A 20,422-nucleotide genomic window follows, 5' to 3' on the forward strand; every position below is an offset into this window, starting at 1 on the left:
TCAAAATTGATGTTCACTCTGGAACTCGGTATTTAAATGGACAACGCAATGGCATTTGAGGAGAACGGTACTGGGTTTGAGTCCCACAGTGAACATCCACTCTGAGATCAGGTACATCAAGCTGACGAATCCCAAATAGGACGAAACGCGCGTTGAACTGGATTCCATTGTTAGCCACCATCAATTTTTGCATTAAAAGCTCGTGACTTAAGGCTATATCGAGGTAGTCCACACAGGATGCACATATACCAACATGAGACTGATCAATTGCAGTCCTAAATAACAAGGGGGAGAGACAAGTAAACAACATCAAGTGAATTAAATAAAATATTTCACATCCACCCCTCTGATATGTAATCCTTAGTTCAGCATCTCAATTAATTCAAAGGTCCCTAGTACTTCTTTTCAATGAATAAAAGAAAATAATTTCAAACATTTTATTTACTGATTTCATCATAATTTGTTTTTAAATAGAGTTAAATTAAAATTCGGATTACAGCAACAACAACAAAAAAGAAAAGAGAACAAGAAAAGAGAAATACCTATGAAAGGAATATTTTAGAAAGAATCTAGCAACAACAAAAAATCGAATAACCATTCGTCATTTTCATCACTTACCTACTATCATTATTCTCTCAATATATGAATCGTTTAAACATTATCACTGTTATTTCCATGATGATTTCATCAAATGATCAAGTGTTGTTTAAGATAGTGAATGAAGGAAATTAGGGAAAGAAAACAACAATAACGATAATGACAAAGAAGGAGGAATGTATCCGAATATGTTTTTTTATTTTTTTAAAAGTTAAATTTCATTGAATGTTTCATTATCATTGTGTTTCGTTGTTGAGATTACCATAAATAGAATGGATCTTGAATTAGATCAATATATTCTATAATCCAAGAAATTCACGATCTTCTGGGCATACAATATAAGGTTCCTATAAATGAGATAAAAGTATAATTTAATAACATGATTCCTCTCTTTTTGTTGTCGTTGTGGTTGTTGAAACAAACGAAATGATTATCTTCTATGTACAATATAATTTATAAGATATCAACACTGAACTTATTATGTAGTCAATGTTTCCTTAAAGAATTTAAAAGGCAAACCACATGATTGAATTAATGATTATGACAAACGTTTGATTTCTGCTTAAATGAAATCCTATTAATCACTATGTCACTCAACTACTTTAATGATTCATCCGGAGACCATAGTAAGAAAATAATGTAGATGTAATGGACGAAAACACAATTGGAGACGACCACATGTAATTAAACACAAAGTAACAGAGTTATTTGGTAAAATGTGAATACCATACATATAGTACTTTATTTAAAAAATGTTCGTCAATTGCCTCAGACATTGTCGTTCCCTCATTTCCATACGAATCACTTTCTGTTCTTGTTCTCGTCTATTGGATCCAATTTCGATTGCTGTTACATACTATTTAGATCCGTCAATATAAGTAGTACATACCTTATAGACTCGAAAAACATGTGGTATATAGTACAGATTTTGAACGAGTCAATCATATATTAGGATGGTTCAATTAAATAAAAATAATGGAACAATGCAAGAGCAAGTGTATAATATAGATAGAATAATACATTTTCCACTGGGATTAAAATAGAACTGAGATTACCATAACTGGTTCTATGTGAAAAGAGTTTTTGCTTTTCAATTCATTTTATTTTACACACATATCTCGGAGTAAGTCGATTATATAACTCTTTTTGATTGTATACGTGGATATAGAAGATTGTGATTGTTTCCCTCTTGTGTTTATCTGAAACTGCGATGATTAATGGTATTCAAGTAATTTTTGTAATGTCTCAGAAGTTCAGTTGAATTATTAATGCTCGTATCCACGTACATAATTTGACCGATACAGAAAATTCGATGTTTATGGAAATCTTTAACCAGTTTAAGTAAGACAAACACTAAAAACTCTGAAGTACTAGGACAAGATGCCAACCAGTGCTTCCAGGTTTTCAATGGCTGTCTAACGTAGATAGGCTTATACTCATAAAATAATTTAAAAATCTCCGCAAACCGATGCTGAGAATTTGTTTTGACGTGATTATTTATGAAACGTTTAAGACTATAAACAGACATTTACTTCATTCTCTTAATGACAACAAGCTAAAGGTATGATCTATCATTTCTGAGACTGTTAATATAAATCCTTCGTAAACAAATATATTGATATTTTAGCGTTGAAATAACTTAATGACAATAAAATTACATTCATTTTAACACAAGATCGGTTCGTAATCAATCTATCCGAAATACTGGTTGAAGTGAAGATTATTAGATGATATTCAGTATGAGCATTTGTGGAGATCGTAATGTTTTCAAGGTTGAATTCACGAGTCAATCTAAGCTAGACTACCATTAAAAGCCCGGAAGTACTGGACGGTCATTTCGTCCTGGTATGAGACTTCTCAGCAATGCTCAATCATGATCCCGCACACCAAACTCGAATCCAAGACCTTCAGCCTAACGTATGAATGCCTATTCTATAGACCACTGATCCGGGGTCCAACAGTGTTGATATCTAACTTCAATTGATCCATTCACTTCCAGTGCTTCTAAATTTACAATGGTGATCTAACTTAGATTGACTCGTGAATTCAACTGTTAAAATGATATTTCATTCTTTTTTAAAGGAGTATTGCCTTTATAAAAGAAACTATAACCATAGACCCTTTACTTTTCATTTCAGGCTACTCGGTTGGGGTCCGCCTGACTATCGTAACCAATGGTTGGAGATTGTGGGTGACATGGCTCACAGTCGATCACAATGGCGTCTATGTATACACTCTTTGTCGTCCCTTAAACTATGAGATTAAAATCTCTTCATATCTTTCTTTCTACAAACTAATTCTTTCTTCCTGTACTATGTCCTTATATGCAATCTTTCTTTTATATATTACTACTATTGAATTGGCTACTTCTATGAATTTGGCGTTCATGTTGTTGTGCTAATGAGGTGTGGCAACTTGGACCGATACATATATGTGACTGGTTCTACTTTGTAACCGACTGACTGACTGATTTTTATCGGTTAGACTGACAAGTTGATTTTATTTTATGACAAACATTCATTAGATCACCAACAAATGACTTAATAAATATCACATATTCTATTTTGATGGCTAAAATATCTTATAATGAAGAAATGGTTTCAAGTCAAAATTCCACGATGTTTATTTCATTCGAGACGATGATTTATCGTTGTTATATCTAGAGCTTAGTTTTATATTATTATCGCTTACAACCGTCTTCACAATGGTATAGTAATTGAGTAACAGCAACTTTTCAACTGGATCGTTTTCTTACAAATTTATTACCAAATAAATCAAAGATCAATATAATTCCAATATTATTAACAATAGATGTAATAAGGTCAATCGAATAGTCTGGATTTCAGGTCGCCTAGAATAACCGATTACATTAGTTCTATGTAATAGTTATAATGAAGCCATTTCTTTTGACCATGGTAATTAAATTACCTGGTTTTGATTCCATATATATATATATATATATATATATATATATATATATATATATATATATATATATATATATATATATGAAGTATAAATTCGTTACAGTTTCAACATTACATTATTTATTTCTCTTGGGAATATTTCATTCACCTAATGTAATTCTTATTCATAAGTTCTATAGAATAATGAAACTTAACTGGTCAACCATAGAAACACAAACAGGAAAACAAACAATACTCTTTTAAATATACAAGAAATTCGGTGGGAAATTAAGGATTTATTACAATTAATTGTTATTAGCATAGACATATATATTCGACTCATGAATTCAATGATCCAATTACTATAATCTCTACAAAATTCCTCTCTGATTATATTCATTATATGCTCACTAATGACTGTCTCCAAGAGTTATTTCATGGAGTTCTAGTGAGAAACATTGACCAGTGGAGCTCAACCGGGTCTCTTGTGAGATAGTAACTCACGAATGACAATGGTGGACGGTTGCACAATTTCATGGATTGGTTGAAGTTAGATATTAACACCATTGGATGCCGGCTAAGTGGTCTAGAGATTAAACGTTCGCGCTCGAAACTGATAGATCCTGAGTTCGAATCTCGCGGAGGGCGGGATTGTGGAAGCGCACTGTTGAGAAGTCCCATACTAGAACGAAATGGCCGTCCAGTGCTTCCAGGTTTTCCATGGTAGTCTAGCTTCAATTGATTCATTATTCAATTATTAAATTACATACATATTCATTTATTTATACATATTTAATTTGGTGGGTCATAGAGATTTGTTCAGTGTGTAAGAATAATATAAGTCAAGAATTCGTCTTATTTCACAACGGTTCAGTAGCATACATCTATGATTTCAAAGATGATGACGTAGGTATATTGAATGTTTGCCATAGGAATAATGCTTGTAAGTCTCTGAATTAATATCCTATAATTTTTATTGTCATGACAAAATGTGGACATGAAACATTCCTATTGGTTGACGAATTGTCATACTCTCAACATGAATAATTCTAACAAGACATTTGACAAGTATTGGAATAATATTAGATTTAAAGTTGTACTCTAGTAGGCGATAATTTATTTGCTCTAATTTACTGAACTCATTAAAGCGTCTTAAAAAGTTTCTTGATTCGATTCCATTTGGTTACTATAACAAATTCAAATGAATTAGATTAACATTGTATAAACTGGTTAGTTTATAAATCAGTGGTATATCACTTATCCATTTCATTGTATAAAAAAAGCAAATCACGATATAAATATCAAGTGGAAAATGGGCGGGGGGGGCACTTTTTTGATAAAACATAGATCAGAAGAGGTTTTGTGGAGATTGTAGTAATTTCAATAGCTAGCTATTTATTGAGAAAAGAATGAACAATAGATAGTTGTCTTATCATAATAGTGAATCTCTCATTAATGAATACCTTATGAATCATCAGTGGATTCAGGTCAAAGCTTTGAAGCTTTACAGTAACTACATTTCATAAAAAAATCATTTAAGTGAAATTCCGTCATTCAGATTTCCAATATATGTTTGAATACAATCAATCCACAGTGATAAGCTTCATTGAATTAAGAAATCTGTCCGTTAATAAGTCAGTTGCTCATGATAGGAATAGTACATTTGTTTTATTCCAGTGTCCAACCCTATCACAAATAATGGTGAAACTCTGGAAGAAGTGGGAAGTTTCACGCTTCGGGACAGCATCGTCGATGAACAAGGAGTATCTGATGCAAACGGTTGGCAACGCAAGGACAGCATTCCTACAATTAAAGAAGATATGGAACTCGAAACAACTGTCAACCAATATCAAAATCAGAGTCTTCAATACGAATGTCAAGACAGTTTAGTTGTATGGAGCTGAAACTTGGAGAACTACTACAACCATCATCAAAAAGGTACAAGTATTTATTAACAGTTGTCAATGCAAGGTACTCAGTGATCGTTGATCGTATACCATGGGCAACAACATACTGTGAGAGAGAACAACCCAACTTCCATCTAAAGGGGGAAATTAGGAAAGGACGTTGGAAGTGGATAGGACACGCACTGAGGAAAACATCAAACTGCATCATCAGTCAAACGCTAACTTTAAATCCTGATGGGCAACGAAAAAGAGGAAGGCCGAAAAGCGCAGTACGTTGGTAACTGGAAGTAGATATGAAAAGGGTGTAAAGCGACTGGAAAGAACTGGAAAGGATTGTCCAGGACATAGTTGTATAAAGAATGCTGGTGAGTGACCTATGCTCCTCCATGAAGAATAACAGGTGTAAGTAAGTAAGTAAGTTAATTCCAATGTGCGTCAGAAAATCAAACACTTTGTTCAACTGATATCTACAAATTAACACAAGTTTAAATAATCCACAAGGAATTGATTGTATTAAAAATAAAGAGGTTTAATCATGTTACTCAGACATCAAAACAAAAAACAATACCCAGGATTTCTATTAAAACTCCTTTGGAATTTCTAACTTTCATCGAATCAAGATCTATAGTACCATTTAACGTAGAAAGTATTCTTTTGCAGCAAAATATTTAAAATTAAAATGAATCTTGTTGCCTTGACAATTCTTTTCTTAATTTCCTTTTTAGAAATACGATTCCGAGTATTAAAATGGACAGAATAACCATCATGAATAAGAAACAAATATTGATGAAATATAAAACTTACTCTAAGTATCATTTGTTTAACACTATCTGGAATACGTAGACATCGTTCTGATTTTTTCAGTCGAAAGAAATGATAAGCTCTCTTTTCAAAATTTAAATCATCAGGACTTTCGGCATCTTAAAAATAAATAAAAAAATCACCAAAAAGCAATGGATCAATACAAAGATCATTGAAGAATTGGTTGAAATGTATGATCTATTTAATCAGTCAAGTAGAAAACAGTACAGTGAATTCTTGAAAATATTCAGTATGGATTGTATTTTATTATAAGCTAGAACGAAATCCTCTGTGTTTAAACTTATTTTCAATAAACCTCTCAGCTGAGCTAAAAAACTTTACAAACTAATGACTGAGGTTGACGCCGATTTCTAAATTTCTGATGAGAAATTGTGAAATAGTTATATATCACTGACATAGGACAATTATTGTACATTACTCCAAACTGAGTGACAATTTAGAGACAAAGACTATTCGATTTTGTTTCAGTCATTTAAAAGTAACAATCTGGCTAAGACGCTGAGAGATTCTAGGTCATTTCCTTAATTAGGTTATGGATAACTAGACGAAAACGAAACTGATGCCAAATAATCTTCAACTGTTTTTCATCTACAATTCGAACTAAATAAATTTAAGGACATGAACGTTTATATTTTGACTGAGTGATGTGATGTTATCTACCTAGTCTCTAGATCTAAAAATTGACAGTTCACTTTCGTTTGAAGTCTTGTTGTGATTTACAATGTATTTATACTTCTAGAACAAAACAACCATTTGAATTTGCTTCGAATAGTTTTTCAGCTAATATCATAAGCTGAATAAGATGGCTCACAATTATACTGAAGTTCCATACGTTGTTTCAATCAGATACTTGTTTATTAAGAAGGTATAAGTTATTTCATATTCACCAAAATAATTTATTATATTTTGTTATGTCAATAGGACATCTTTAAGTATAAGACTTATTTTTTCTGGTTGACGTTTTTATAGTGAGTTAGTTTACTACGGGATGGGGTTGCTAACCCCATACCCAACCATCCTACTTTATCCGGGCTTTGGAAAAGCAGTAGCCCCGGAGGATCTCCGGGTGAAATATATCAATACTTGTCAATTTTATTTCGTTAGTTTTTTTATGCTGAGTACTTAACAATAGGTTTACTGTAAATTTAGATAAAATCAATCAATCAAAAAAACACAACTTCTGGCTGTAAAGAATGTTATTCCAGTCAAAAAATGTTCAGTTACTATGTTCTATGGTGTTTAACTAATTACTTAATATGTTCACAAGATGTTACCATAAGCGTTACATAGTTTGTCAGAGCGATTTGTATAAGCATATATATCTATGTTATATGAAGAGAGGGATGAAGGATTTTTCATTGAATTCTTGATTCAAACTGTAAACTCTCATAATTAATTAACTGAAAGTTTTATAGGGTTCTAAAAAGAACTTAATAGTTCAATTGATCAATGTTGAAGGTTTTAATCAACTGAAGTAGTAATTTAGTATACTAATTGAATATTTTAAGGACAAGAGCAATTTTATGCGTAACTTTAATACTGAATCCACATGGTATTGTTTTACTCGTATCTTCCCATTGTCATTTAGGACTGCAACTGATCAGTCTCATGTTAGCATATGTGCATCCTGTGCGGATTGCCTCGATATAGTCTTAAGTCACAAGCTTTATAAGCAAAGTTAGATAGTGGCTAGCAGTGGAATCCAGTCTGTCGCGCGTTTCGTCCTATTTGGGGCTCGTCAGCCGGATGTGCCTGCATTTCAGAGTTGATGTTTACTCCGTGTCATTGCATTATCCATCTAGCTACTGAGTCCTGATGGCCAACTGTTTGTACAATGGGGTCAAGTTTAAATTCATTTGGTGTTGTTTTATTTGTATCTTCCCATTGTTATTTAGGACTGCAACTGATCAGTCTCTTGTTAGCATATAAATGCTAAGAATGTACATATATATATATTAGCGTTTTAATTGTCGTCAAGCTTATTTTGTATAAGTCGGTCGGATTGTCAAAGTTTTTATTGTCTACATTTCAATATTATGGAAAGTATATTGTATAGTCTTTTCTCATTATCACTAAAATAGGATGAAGTATTTGTTTCATTTATTATTTTTGAAAAGTCTCGTTTTTCATCTTTTCATCTGAACGGCACAGTTTTTGATGTTAGAATAATAAAGTTAGTTTTATATTAAGAAATCAGTTCTACCCTCCACCCTCTCAAAAGACTATTCAAAATCGAATTATTATATTGTTATATTTCAAGAATTCTAGCCTAGGAAACATATACACGCTTGGTTACTTGTAAGACGGAACTTAGAGTTACATACGTTTGCTACCAAGTTAAGCACTTATAGACTACTGAGCCGGAAACCAATGCTTTGCATTACTAACTTTAATCAGTCTTGTATGTAATGTGAGAATAACTGTATTTTGTTGATGATAACTGTCTTATCTCTGGAAATGGATGAATTTTACCGTTCTTAATTTGTTGACTGGATTTCCTTCCAATTATTTCATTTAATTACTCAGTAGTTCATGTATATTATTAGTATTGTAAATATTTGTGGCATTACCTTCCATATATTATTATATTAGGTTCGTCACATAAATAAATATGTTGCGATTTCAAGTATTGTGTGTATATTTCCGAATTATTGTCTAATTAACACCACTGTGTGCCAACTCAGTGGTTTAGATGTTAGGCTTCCGCGCGTGGTTCTGGGTTGTAGCTCCGCGTTCGGGATTGTAGATGTACGCTTCTGAGGGTTCCGATGCTAGGACGAAATGGTCGTCCGTGGCTTCCAGGACGGACGAAAACTAAGTAACAGTATAAACTGAGACAACTGATAGATATTTTGCATATGAACTATTCAATGTATGGTTCTCAGATTTTACAAAGATATTCAGTGATGTCGTATTAAAATACATTTGATTGTCCTCCCTGGTGTTCTCGTTCACAAGAATTCAACTGAGATGTGATAGAAGCAATACCAAATAATTTGGACTGGTTTCATAAGTGGTATTGTTTAAGAATTCTTAAAGGAACAAGTAAAAACCAGATATTACTTTTTATGATTCAACTCATTTACCAAATAGAAGTGTTTATATACTACGTATTATAAGTTTGGTAATACTGGATATTTGATATTAGTTGTTTGAATGTAATCAATTGTGAATCTTCCACCTAGGTATGGTGCTAACATGATGTACCTACAGTATCTAAAGAACTTCTGCTCCCTAATGGATTCAAATACTAATTACTCAGTTTTATATTCTGAGACGTGATCACTGAGCCATTCTGACTGAAGTATTTAGTATTGATTGATCACACATTGCAGTTAATTTCTGCTTGTCCTATCCGTAGTACTAAGTGAATACTATCGATCAAGTTACATTGTGAGCATTAATCTAAGTGATCAGAGGTAGTCGACAAGATGCCCTGTTTAGTTTAGATAAATATTATGTTATTCATCACTTAATCAATGAACATCAACTGTATACTCGAATCGAACAAAATGATGGGAAGTTTTAAACACACGGCCTATTAGTTGTAAGCAAAAGTTATTTAATCACTGAATCACTACCATCCTTTCAGCTAAGCAATAATTATATCAATAATGTTCTCTGGTTAGAAAAACTCATGAAAAACTTCTACTGTTTTATCGGTCTTCTCATGATCTCAACCATTGAAATTACTATAATATCCACAAAGTCCCTTTTGATATGAATCAACATGTGCACACTAGTGAGTGGCTTCAAGAGGTATTTCCTGAAGATCTAGTGAGAAGCAGTGACCAGTGGAGCTCAACCGGGACTGTTGTGAGATAGTTACTCACTGATGACAATGGTGGACGGTGGCGCAATTTCATAAATTGGTTGAAGTCAGATAATAACACCACTGGATGTCGGCTCAGTGGTCTAGAGATTTGGCGTTCGCGCGTGAGACTGATAGGTCCAGGGTTCGAATCTCGCGAGGCGGAATCGTGGATGTACATTGCTGAGGAGTCCCGCAATAGGACGAAACGGCCGTCCAGTGCTTCCAGGTTTTCCATGGTACTCTAGTTTCAGTTGACTCATGATCTGAATCATTGAAATTACCGATCTTCTGTTTGTTTTTAATTTTATACAGTTTGAAAAGTTTGTACCTTCTAACGAATTTTGTTGTTAATTTGCCTTGAAATATTTTATTTACTATTTCGTTAATTTAAAAGTGTAAAAATGCCTCAATGAAATGATCTACGATTAAAATAACAGAAGAGTTCATTTATTTGACTTCAACAATTCAATCTAAGATTTGATGTCAACCTGTTCTAGTATTTGCTCTACATATTCCGGTCAATCAACTGTACTGTTTTACGTTTGTTTTAATTGAATAGTAATGAATTCCAACTGTATATACTTGATCATTGCTATAAAATGCTTTCAAATTAATAAGGTTCACAGTACTAGAATGTTCAAACAGAAACAATAAAACTTGTCGTAGAAACTGAACTGCTAGAAAACTTCTGGAAGCTGATGATGATAAGTAGGCGATACTGATGATTAAAGGCAATTAATAATTACAATATTGTACAACTGTTACCTGAAAATGCTTCATCATGACAGCATTCACTAGTTAGAATGAAATTTTCATAATTATGATTATGATGTATGATATAGTAAGACTGGATAAATGATGCTTCTTGCATAACTGTTAAAATTCATTATGAATAAGTTAAAACAACCTGATAATTTCAGTTCTGTAATGAACATACTATTTGAAAATGAAAACAGAAATTATAAGGTTGGAAATTGGCTATTCCGAATGTTGCATTCATGAGTCAACTAAAGCTAGACCACCATGAAAAACCTGGAAGCAGTGAACGGCCGTTAAGTTGGCGAATGAGACCGATAGGTCCTGGATCCAAATCCCGCAAAAAATATCATGAATGCGAACTGCTGAAAAGTCTCATACCAGGACAAAATGACCTTCCAGTGCTTCCAGGTTTTCCATGATGGTGTAGTTTCAATTGACTCATGATTTTAACTAGTGAAACCTACTATCACTCTGTTGTTTTCTTCGCTCTTATTATTATTGTTATCACTTCAATGTGTAATTATACACTAACAAAATGAAAATGTGCATGTACGCCTAAGAGAGTGTATCGATCGACAATGTTTACTGGTGCAATATCAATGATCTATCTATTTATCCATCTAGCAATTTAATTACTAACCAATTCATCAATTATATAAAACAGATTTGTAAAACATTACATAACAAACAAACAAATGAACATAATACTGATTTTTTTTCTGATCATGAAAGTTAACATTTCAATATTCAAATAGCAACAAACTTTGATAGTAATGATCCGGATAAATGGTGAAGAACAATTTATCAATGCAAAAAAGAAAAACAACACCCCGTGACGCAGGGTCGTGGTTGTGCACTGATGAGGGTTCCCACAATGGGATGAAACAGCCGTCCAGTGCTTCCAGGTTTTTCATGTTGGTCTAACTTCCAAAGCATTTTATAATATGAATATGTATTTAGGTAAAATTTCATTTGAATTCTTTTGTTTCAATTTTGTAATGTATATTAAAAAATAAATTTAAATAACATCTCATATATACAGTATATTACTATGCACTAACTCTCCATCACCTACCCACCCAACCAATCAACCACCCACCCACCGACTGATTACTTGAGTGAGAACCCAAAACTGAGCCAAAAAAATTAGTGTATTAGGCTTTATTTTAATTTAGAAATAAATATTTTATTATGTTGCGTGATATTTTAGATTCACTACAATTGACTTACCAAAAACTTGATAAAAAAGTTTCATTTATTTGTTGTTTTTTAAAAAAAAACTTAGGTGGTTTCCCTCAAATTGCAAAAAAAAAAACAAAAAAAGAGAAAAAGAAAAAAGAAAAAAAACAATAGTTTCATGAAATCATTTTGTCAACAGTTCTACTAAGCCATAAGTATTATTGATTCATTAAAAGAATAAACAAAATGAATTGAAGTGTGAGAGTATTATTATTATCATTATAATGATTCTTTATTTATTTCATTTTATTAAAATAAACAATATTTAGTATTCTTTTTATTCATTGTTCTGAAAGGAAAAAGAAAAGCAACTAAAATTTTGATTGATTTGCCTTATTTTATTAGTTAAATTAATTTCCCTAAAGGTATCAGTCTAGATTAACTTTTTATTAATACATTTATTCACTAACTGCATGATCCATTATGTTAATGATGATGATTTGGATGATGATTATTTGGATGATGATGATATGGATGATGATGATTTGGATGATGATGATGATGATGATGATGATGATGATGATTTGGATGATGATGACTAATTAGTTTCACTATGATCGACTTTATTTGGAAACTATTTCCCTTAAATGTAATGTTAATAATTACAAATATATATATATATATATATATATATATATATATATATATATATATATAGTTGTATTTATCAATTTAATGTTTGTATATCAGTTAGTCAGCTAGTTTGTGAGAAAGATTCTTTGCTTTAAGTTTCTCATATCTTATATTAACAATATAAAGGCATAGTTGATGGTGATGCATAAATTTATTGACTGACTGGTTTTCAATTATCATATGGTGATGCAACAGAATTACTCTGAAGTATATTTGATTGAATAGTAGAAACTTATGAATAACATCAGTTTGAGTGTGTTATATTTTTCAACTGTATCATAATACAAAATAAATTGTTGACCAATTAATTTTGATATTCTGAGATGAAGTGTAACTTATCACTTGAATCATCATCATCTATGATTTACGATGATGATTGTTGGGAGAGTTTACTAGATCCCTACTAAGATTTTATATTCCATTAACTGATTACAGGTTAAAGCACTTAGTGTTTAGGCAAACTAAGCTATTCATTCATTTCTGATAGTCAATAAAGAAGTAATGATTCGGTGTATGATACATATTTTACTAAGAGATTCTGTAATTTAGTATTTAAATAAAATCACTTATTCTCACTTGTGTTCTCAACCATTACAATGACACCTATGCAGTTTTTACTATCAAATACGCCACCAAAAGTTGTTTCTTGTAAAGCTGAGAGGAAGTAATTTAAAGTGAAACTGTTATGTCCTGATAAACATAATGAATGATAACTTTGGGGATCTACTTATGCACCAATAGCGTTAAGATTCTCCCAAGTGAAAAATACGACATGAAGGTGAAAAGACTGCTTTTGGCTCGAAAATAAAGAAATTCAAATTTTCAAAATAAAATTACAAAATTAGAACCTTTTCCAAGTGAGTTCTGGGGATTTAACGTAAATCGGTTTCGATTTGGAATAATATTAAGCATCTATTTAGAAATTATCAAGTTCTTGTTCAAATTTTAAAAAAAAACAGTTCATTTTTCAAAGTTTAGATCTCATCAGAAAGGAGGCAGTAGTACCATTTCATGGATTGGTCGAAGTTAGACATTAACATAGTTGGATGCCGGCTCAGTGATCTAGAGGTTAGTCTTTCGCGCGTGAAACCTTAGGTTCTGTGTTCGAACTATGCGTGAGGGGTTGTAGAAGTGAAAACTCGAAGAGTTTCATACTACGATAGAATGGCCTTCCAGTACTTTCAGGTTTTAGATAGTGGTTTAACATTGATCGACTCATGAATTCAACTACTAAATTATAGATATCATAGTTCAATGATGACATTGATTTAATGTAATCATTGAATAAAACAAGCAAGGACACCGACTTGTCATAGTGTTTTTTTGTGTGTGTAAATAAACAAAACAGTACAACACATATCTAGTGATGATTTCAATGACCTTCAAGTAATATGCGATTTACCATAAAATAAATAAAAGTGATAACACTATCTTTGACATTTATTAAAACCAAAGACTATCATTACAGGGTTCAATGTAAAAACTAACTGTTGTCAAGCACTTTGAAATATACATAAATCTACGGATAATTAACTGTAACAGGCATAAACTGTTTTGAGATTAATTCTATGGTCGATATCAAAAATTGTCTTTTGACATGTCCACGAACATGACTGTAATCAAATTTCAAAACTATCTTGGTGCATTTTCTATGTTCTTCTAAAGCATATATACTTGTCTGAAATTTATTTCCGTATATTTAATATTCTCGTATAAAATAGTATTTGAATAGAGAATTATTTTTTAATAGTTGAATTCATGGGTCAATTGAAGCTTGACCATCATGGAAAACCTGGAAGCAGTGGACGGTCGTTTCGTCCAAGTATGGGACTCCTCAGCAGTGCGCGTATATAAAAAACTATTTCTTCCCAATTAATTCTAGATCAAGTCTCTTCATAAATATATGATTTTCTCGTTTAAGAATACAAATAATACGAAATAAATGGTAGTTGTTCAATTTCACAAAACAGTAATGGGTTAGCAACTCAACAGGTTTAAACTTATATCTAAAGATAAAATTATATAATCAGTTAATTGCAACAACTTGTTACGTAAGAACCAGAATTTGGCAATTTATCTTTGTAATGACTTAGCATTATTAATCAAGTACTTTGGTAACCGTTATTATATAAATCTCAACAGTGTTTGAAATCAGATGGTAATAAGAAGTTGTGACTACAGTTTATTAACTGATAGCACAAATCACAAAGCTACAAGCATCTCAAGTGAGTTTGAAGCCGAAAAGCGAATTTATGTATGCAAGCAAAAACAGAGGCAAATTTATAGTCAAATCAAATAAGACGCAGCTAGGTGAGGCAAAGGCTAATAATGGGATTCGAGTACATATATTAACATGGAGAACAGAATGAATCATCGAGTGATGTTTGAGCGATTAACATTTTAGCTAGAGAGACATGTGAATAAACTCTTACATGTTATCAAGAGTACATATTTATACAGACAAGATAGTGATCATAATTGTACAAAGAAATATGAGAATTGTTACTGTTCGAATAACATTGTCTATTAAGTTAATAAAAAGGGATTAACAAAATTTAACCATAATCGAAATGGATCATACGAGAGTTGCTATATTTTCATCGGTCTTAAAGATCATCAATTTGAATTATTTAATTTTAATCATTATATTTTTAGATTCACTTGGCATTGTTTGTTTGATTCTTCTCATTGTTATTTAGGACGGCAATTGATCAGTCTCTTATTGGCATATGTGCATATTGTGTGTATCGCCTCAATACTGCCTTAATTTTACTAGAATTATAAGCAAAGATGGATGGTGGCTAGAAGTGGAATCCAGTTTGACGCGCGTTTCGTCCTATTTGGGATTTGTCAGCTGTACTGGTTCCCAGAGTGGACATCAACATTGAGATTCAGGTAAATCCAACTGACGAGTCCTAAATAGAACGAAACGCACGTCCTGGATTCTACTGCTGACCATAATCCGTCTTTGATTATTTTTTTAATTTATGCGTTTTTAACGTATATTTTAGAAATTGAAGGTGAACCACTAAGCACTTGAAGACCATAAGAATCAAAACAAATCGGTAATTTTATGCTCATTTTTACTGTGAATTCAAATGATAAACCCCAAACAATATCAACAAATAATTATGCTTAATTGTGACTTGATAAAAATAAAATAAAAGTCTACACTATTGTATTTTCGTTCATTGGTAAGAACCTTTAACGATCAGGAATAACACTTTCACGCTTTATGCTCCTTCTTGTTTAGCTATGTACTGATGATGAGTTCAAGATCAGAATGAAACAATCCGATTCTGTGCTTCTCAAATATTGAGTTATATTTTTGATAAAAATAATTTTTTTGTAGCATTACCTAATCTTCGTCAGAATACTCTGCCTAGAGCCCCTCTGTGACTACTGTCAGTCCGAAGCCCGGATAAAGGAGGAGGGATAGGCATAGGATTAGTGACCCCATCCGTAGAAAATCAACTCTCTAAAAAATGCTAACCAGAAAAAGTGATTGAAATCATTTATACTCTGTCCTGGGAGCTAGAAAATCTTCACTTAGAACACTTATAACGTCTCTTGTTGAAAGCCGAGTTGTTTTGAAATTCACGAGGCTGATGCCCCTTCTGACAACCAGAGCAACCATTAATTTAGGTACCTAAGTTAAATTATTGCTTGTTTATTTATGTCCATTTAATTCGTTATGAATTAGAGAAAAAAAACAGATAGGAATATTCTTCCCGCATTTCCATTACGATTTCAGAATGCAACAAAACATTACTGTTCTACTCATGAGATTATTTCAGTAGTATAGTTAATGAAAACTGATTTATGTTCACACAGAAGATGTTTATGGTAATGGTTTCCAAATAATTTGTGTATTCATAAACACAACTAGATGCGACATTTCTATAATTAAATAGCTTAAGACATTGCGTTATTAGATTTATCAACTATTCCCTTACCTTCCAAAATCACATTATTAATAAGTCCATAGATAATTAATAAATAACCAAGACGGTATGCTTTTATATCTGGGTTACCTGTTCCTACCGTCTAGATATTCCAACCAGTTATCTGTTTTCTTGTTTGTTTTAACACATCATTATGCTTATTTAGCCGTATAATCTATTGAGGTGGGTTTGTGAAAAGTTCACAACATTTCACTGTACAAGTTACAATAGAGCTCAATCAGTGACACATCTATTTTAACTGTACCTAATAACATATCCTGAATCTTCTTTTATTATTTATGATTCTACATTCTGTTTCAAGTACCCATCTCAACTTTATTGATTAAAGTATCTAAACCTTTATTCCCTTTGTAAATAATAACTAGTTGTAATTGATATGAAACATCAAAAATAGTGGGAACTCATCTAATTATTATTGAATTATTCAAAGATATTTTATAGATTTAATTCCAATTCCCACTGCTGATATCAACAATATGTTATTTATTGAATTCATGACTATTTCCAAACAACTTGGACCGATGCAAATATGTTCCTGGTGCTACGTTGTAGTTGACTGATTTATTCAATACAAAAACTGGACAAAGACCTTATCATCAGTAGTTACTTAATTAACAAACTGAAATATTTAGAACACCATTATCTCTCCATTTGCCTTAATAAATGATTTTACTTATCATTATTCTCCATACACTCTCCTCGTTTATTTTTCTTCACACTCTCCTACCCTTTTAGTTTTTTCTTTCAAATGTACGTTTCACTGTCCAATTATCTGAACACTTCTTATTGAGTGATCTTATAATTTATATATATATAACCATTGACTTATTTCCCATTATATACTATTGATTCAAGCCTTTATTATTCATATTACAACTAGTAAACCTGTCATCACAATACCAATTTGTACTTTCCACTTATTTATGTAATCTATTCCATTGTTATCATTAACTCATAAACTGACTTGATTGATTTAATAATTTCGTATATTAGAGTAAAGCTTTATGAGGATCTAATAGAAAACAATATTGTTTACTTACATATGTTGTTCTAAATTACAATATGGGAATTTTTCAAACTGACATATGTTTCAATCAGAAACAGTGTCATTATATTGTATTGCTTTCAAAAAAACAATTATATTTATAATGAGTACATAGGTTTGTATAGATTGTTTACACAGTTCATATTCCACAGATTGAAATCATGAGTCAATTGAAGCTAGACCATCATGGAAAACCTGGAAGCACTGGATGGCCGTTTCGTCCTAGTATGGGACTCCTCAGCAGTGCGCATCCACGATCCCGCAAGATTCGAACCCAGGACCTATCAGTCTCGCACCAGGCGCTTAACCAACTAGACTACTGAGCCGGCATCCAATGGTGTTAATGTCTAACTTCAATCAATCCACGAAGTTGCGCCACCATACACCATTGTCTTCAGTGAGCTGATATCTCACAACAGACCTGGTTGAACTCCACTGGCAACGACTTCCCACTAGAACTCCAGGAGTATCTCTTGAAGTCAGTCACTAGTGAGCAGATGATTGTTATCAGAAAGGGTTTGTGGAGATTTTAGAAATTTCACAGATTGAAATCATGAGTCAATTGAAGCTAGATCACCATGTCTCATTGGTCTATTTGGCTAAAAATCCGAAACCATTAAACAGCTATTTTTCTTCCTAACATAAAACTCTTAATCCGTATCTTTTCACGACCTCATCAACAACTGAATCCAGAGAGAAATTCAGTTTCCCAGAGAATGTATAACCTGGATAAACTGTTCTAAGGAACCTTATACTTAGACAAAAAACAGGCTTTTTATGATCATCTTATCAAGATCAGATCAACATTTAAACTGTCATAATCATATTTGTTTTTTTTTTGTTGTTGTAAACATCATAAGAAAGATTAGTTCAGCGAAGAGTTCTCTTTTCGGCGAATTCATTTTCAAAGCTGTACAATCACAAATCTTTTAACAGGATGATAATAATACTGAAAACAAGTATAATAATAATAAGTATATATATTTGCAATTGTACAGCTCTGAAAATGAATTCGCCGAAATGAGAACTCTTCACTGAACCAATCTTTCTTATTTAATGTCTGAATAGGTGTATTTAATTTACTGATTAAAATCATGAGTCAATTGAAGTTAGATCACCATGGAAAACTTAGAAGCACTGGACAACCGTTTCGTCCTAGTATGGGACTCCTCAGCAGTGTGCATCTATTTAGTAAAAATAATAAATAAACAAATATAAAATAATCTAAAGCATTAATAAGTAATATTTATTAAAACTTACTAATTTTCATTGATTGTAATTGAATTGTAAACAGAACAATGAATGTCAACATAGAAATCATACTAATCAACGTGTATTTCATATTAAATTATGTTCAAGCTTTTTGTTTTGAAATAATTAAAATGATTAAATTATTTATATATATTTATTGTAGGAGAAAAAAGGAAACAATAAGCAGCTTCGTTTAGTCTCAGTTGATAAAGATTTCAGTAGTATGTTGTTATGGTTGTTTGTTTGCTTTGTGTGTGTGTGTGCGTGTGTGTGTGAGAATAAAATTCATTTTATGATCAAGTTTTTATACTTAAACAAATCAGTTTGTGTAAACGTTATTTGCCTCAAATGTAAACTGACCAATGAGAAGGAGAAGAAGAAGAGGAAATGGTTTGGAAAAAGACATTTTTTAAATCGTTTAAAGGACTCAAACATTACTGTCAGTCAGTTCGCCTACGCCTGTGAATAAATAATCAGAGGATCATAGGATGAAGTGCACAGGATTAGTTGATATGATGTATTACATGTCGTTTCTTGTTTTTTTTCCCTTTTTGAAAATGGTTCTTTTTCGGTTCTGAGGATAATATCATTGGAAGATTGGGAAATAAAAAAATCTCAGTTGAGAAGGTAAAAAGAGAGATACAGGAAAAGAGGGAGAAAAGTGGCTTATAACTTTTTAAAAACCTTGGCATAAGTGAAGCATTTACACAATTTAATTTGTGGTGTTTAATATTTTATGAAGAGTTTTCTTTCAATATATAACTTCCACTGATGTATCGAATATTGATTAACGGTTCGAAATGTCTTGAACTGCTCTATCATCCTTCTGTCTACAAACTTGAGTAACAGAAGTCAAAAGTAGGAATTATAGCAGGAGTACAGCATCTAGATTCATGAAGCTTTCTTGAACATAGATTTCATCATATCAAGTAATTTAACACGCAGTATGCCTTAGGAGTTGGTATGTTGTGTAATTTGTCTTGTGCACTATCTTAAATTCAGTTTCGACAGAATAATATAGACATTTTTGTTGAGAACTGTTGATTCCGGTAAAAACAATTGGTCTTATTAAATGTGAAATTGTAGGTAATTTTATGATATTTGTGACGATGATAGTATAGACAATCTTCTCCAATGAATGTTATCATATTTTTAACCGTAGATGAAAATTCACTTGGTATTGTTTGCTTGAATGTTCCCATTGTTTTGTAGGACTGCAACCGATCAGTCTCTTGTTAGCATATGTACATACTGCTTCCATATTGCCTTAAGCTACTAGCTTTATAAGTAAAGATGGATAGTAGCTAGTAGTGAAATCCAGGACACAAGTTTCGTCATATTTCCGACTCGTTAGCTGGATGTACCTACATCTCAGAGTTGGTGTTCACTCTGGGACTCGGATCCAGTACCGTTCATTTCAAACGCCATTGCGTTATTCACTTAGCTACTGAGTCCTGATAGCCACTTGCTTGTACAATGTTCCG

The 20,422-nt window shown here is 32.1% G+C and overlaps 1 protein-coding gene across 1 annotated transcript; it reads right to left on the reverse strand.

Annotated features, from left to right (window-relative positions):
- Nucleotides 1-896: 896 nt before the first annotated feature.
- On the reverse strand, nucleotides 897-19,326 carry MS3_00009177 (uncharacterized protein; the record flags this gene model as incomplete). Its single annotated transcript, XM_012940603.2, has 4 exons — nucleotides 18,948-19,326; nucleotides 10,812-10,919; nucleotides 6,215-6,330; nucleotides 897-944 (listed from the first exon to the last, which is right to left on the reverse strand). Exons 1-4 carry the CDS (start codon nucleotides 19,027-19,029, stop codon nucleotides 897-899), a joined length of 354 nt encoding a protein of 117 aa, XP_012796057.1. The 5' UTR covers nucleotides 19,030-19,326.
- Nucleotides 19,327-20,422: the final 1,096 nt, after the last annotated feature.

Source organism: Schistosoma haematobium, chromosome 5 (assembly GCF_000699445.3).
Source record: "Schistosoma haematobium chromosome 5, whole genome shotgun sequence".
NCBI classification, from domain to species: Eukaryota; Metazoa; Platyhelminthes; class Trematoda; order Strigeidida; family Schistosomatidae; genus Schistosoma; species Schistosoma haematobium.